Raw genomic sequence first — 1,856 nt, 5'->3', positions numbered from 1 at the left:
CAAATATCCTCCAAGAAGTTTTATCATCCATCATTTTGCTGTATCAATTTTCCACACGAGGGTTTTACTTTTGCCTCAAAAGATTTGGGACGGGAAATAGGAAAACATTTTTTCACTCGCATTAATTGCCAACTTCCAAGTTTAGTTAACTCATGTTATTTGCATATATTAGGGCATAAACTCCCATGCGTTTATAAACACCCACGTTAATTCGATCGGAGACCAATATTTATATATATTTATATATATATATATATATATATATATATATATATATTACATCCATACTTAGTTCAATCATGAGAAGTACCATGCATGCATACCTAAACACCAAACTTCCAAATGCCATCCAAATTTCCATGATCACACTTTTCTTTTCTTTTATTTTTCTTTGTAATTTATAAGCATAAGTAGTACTTGATCGATCATTCGCTTGTGGAGTATCTTGAATTCCAGTATTTCTCAATTTCCTCCGCTGTTCTTCCGGGGATTCTCCCAGCAATTAGAGACCATCTGCTTTTTTAAATCTCACGCATTAGCTAGCTAGGTCAACAAAAGATTGATAAACAATGAGAGAGAGAGAAGAGAGAGAGATGGCCATGTACCTCTCACCAACAAGATTAAACATTATTACAATAAGTGTCTCCTCATCTTCAGAGAATCGAAGCTTTGCCTCGCGATTATTAACGTTATTATCTGCATCAAATATACAAAGTTTTAACAGAGCAAACACGTACGTACAGGAAGAAGCATATTTGGTTCCCAAAATAAATTAAACTTCCATCAGAGATAAGATTGAAAATTAAGGAATCAACTGATCATCATCAATGGATGATAAACTTAAGATCACACATATCACTGGAAAAAAAACAAGGTTGAAGGGTTACGTACGGTACATGCGCAGTACTGCGTATGCTACCTTGAATTTTATTACCTAAAAAAAGTGGAAATTATTGACATGATTGGAAGTACTGGGGATTACCTTCAGAGTTCAAAGTAGTTTGATCATCAGTAGTACTGGAACTAGAATGATCCAAATCAGCCATATTTTATACGTACTGATCGATCGAGCAGAGAGAAAAATATGCAGATGATGAGAGAACTTATATATATATAATTATAAGCTGGACACCTGATCAAGTAATTGTATTAAGAAGATCATCAAGCTATGAAAGGGGATGTAGGTCATGTATAAATGGAGGCGCTTAAATACTGAAAAAGAAAGAACATTCCCACGAGATCAGAGAAAGAGAGAGAGAGAGAGAGAGATGCGGTGAAGAACGGATGGTGAGAAAGAAGATAATATCAGAATAGGGAGTAGAAAGTTAGTTGGAAGGGATGGTGCGTTTGGGGAAAATTAATAGTAAATTATTAAAAATTCACACAACACATATATTATATAAATAGCATGCAAGAAAAGAAACAATATTCCAATGTCCCTAGGGGAATGTCAAGGGTACCGTGATTGTGTTTGAATTTTGAAAGTTCTATCATCTATGTGTGGAAAGACCAAGGATGCAATCGGTCTAGTCTTTTTTTTTTTTTTTTTAATTGATAGCCCTCACTTATGATGGAGGAAAACCGTGATTAGAACCAAACACTAAAAGCATGAAGGAAGTTTAGTTCGGTTCGGAAGAGGTCATGGATTGGAAATTTTGATCCATTATTTTTGCCCGACTGTAATCAATTGCTATCGGTTTGGTTTGTCTATTTGGTCCATAAATATATTTTTCCTATTTTTCTTTTTTTTGACAAAAAAATGAATACAAAAAATTAATTAAATTAGAAAAATTAATATTAAGTGATCTCTGATTCTCTTTAAGATTTTATATATGGTAAATGAATATTAAATAATT

General features: G+C 33.2%; 1 protein-coding gene across 1 annotated transcript; it reads right to left on the bottom strand.

Annotated features, from left to right (window-relative positions):
* Positions 1–384: 384 nt before the first annotated feature.
* LOC121237494 (MYB-like transcription factor ETC1) lies at positions 385–1,311 on the bottom strand. Its single transcript, XM_041134241.1, has 3 exons — positions 980–1,311; positions 606–696; positions 385–513 (listed from the first exon to the last, which is right to left on the bottom strand). The coding sequence occupies exons 1-3, from the start codon at positions 1,044–1,046 to the stop codon at positions 426–428; spliced, it is 246 nt and encodes an 81-aa protein (XP_040990175.1). The 5' UTR covers positions 1,047–1,311; the 3' UTR covers positions 385–425.
* Positions 1,312–1,856: the final 545 nt, after the last annotated feature.

Source organism: Juglans microcarpa x Juglans regia, chromosome 6S (genome assembly GCF_004785595.1).
Source record: "Juglans microcarpa x Juglans regia isolate MS1-56 chromosome 6S, Jm3101_v1.0, whole genome shotgun sequence".
Classification (NCBI taxonomy): domain Eukaryota; kingdom Viridiplantae; phylum Streptophyta; class Magnoliopsida; order Fagales; family Juglandaceae; genus Juglans; species Juglans microcarpa x Juglans regia.
The sequence above is the reverse complement of the archived record's forward strand: the minus strand, read 5'-3'. Positions and strand labels throughout refer to the sequence as shown.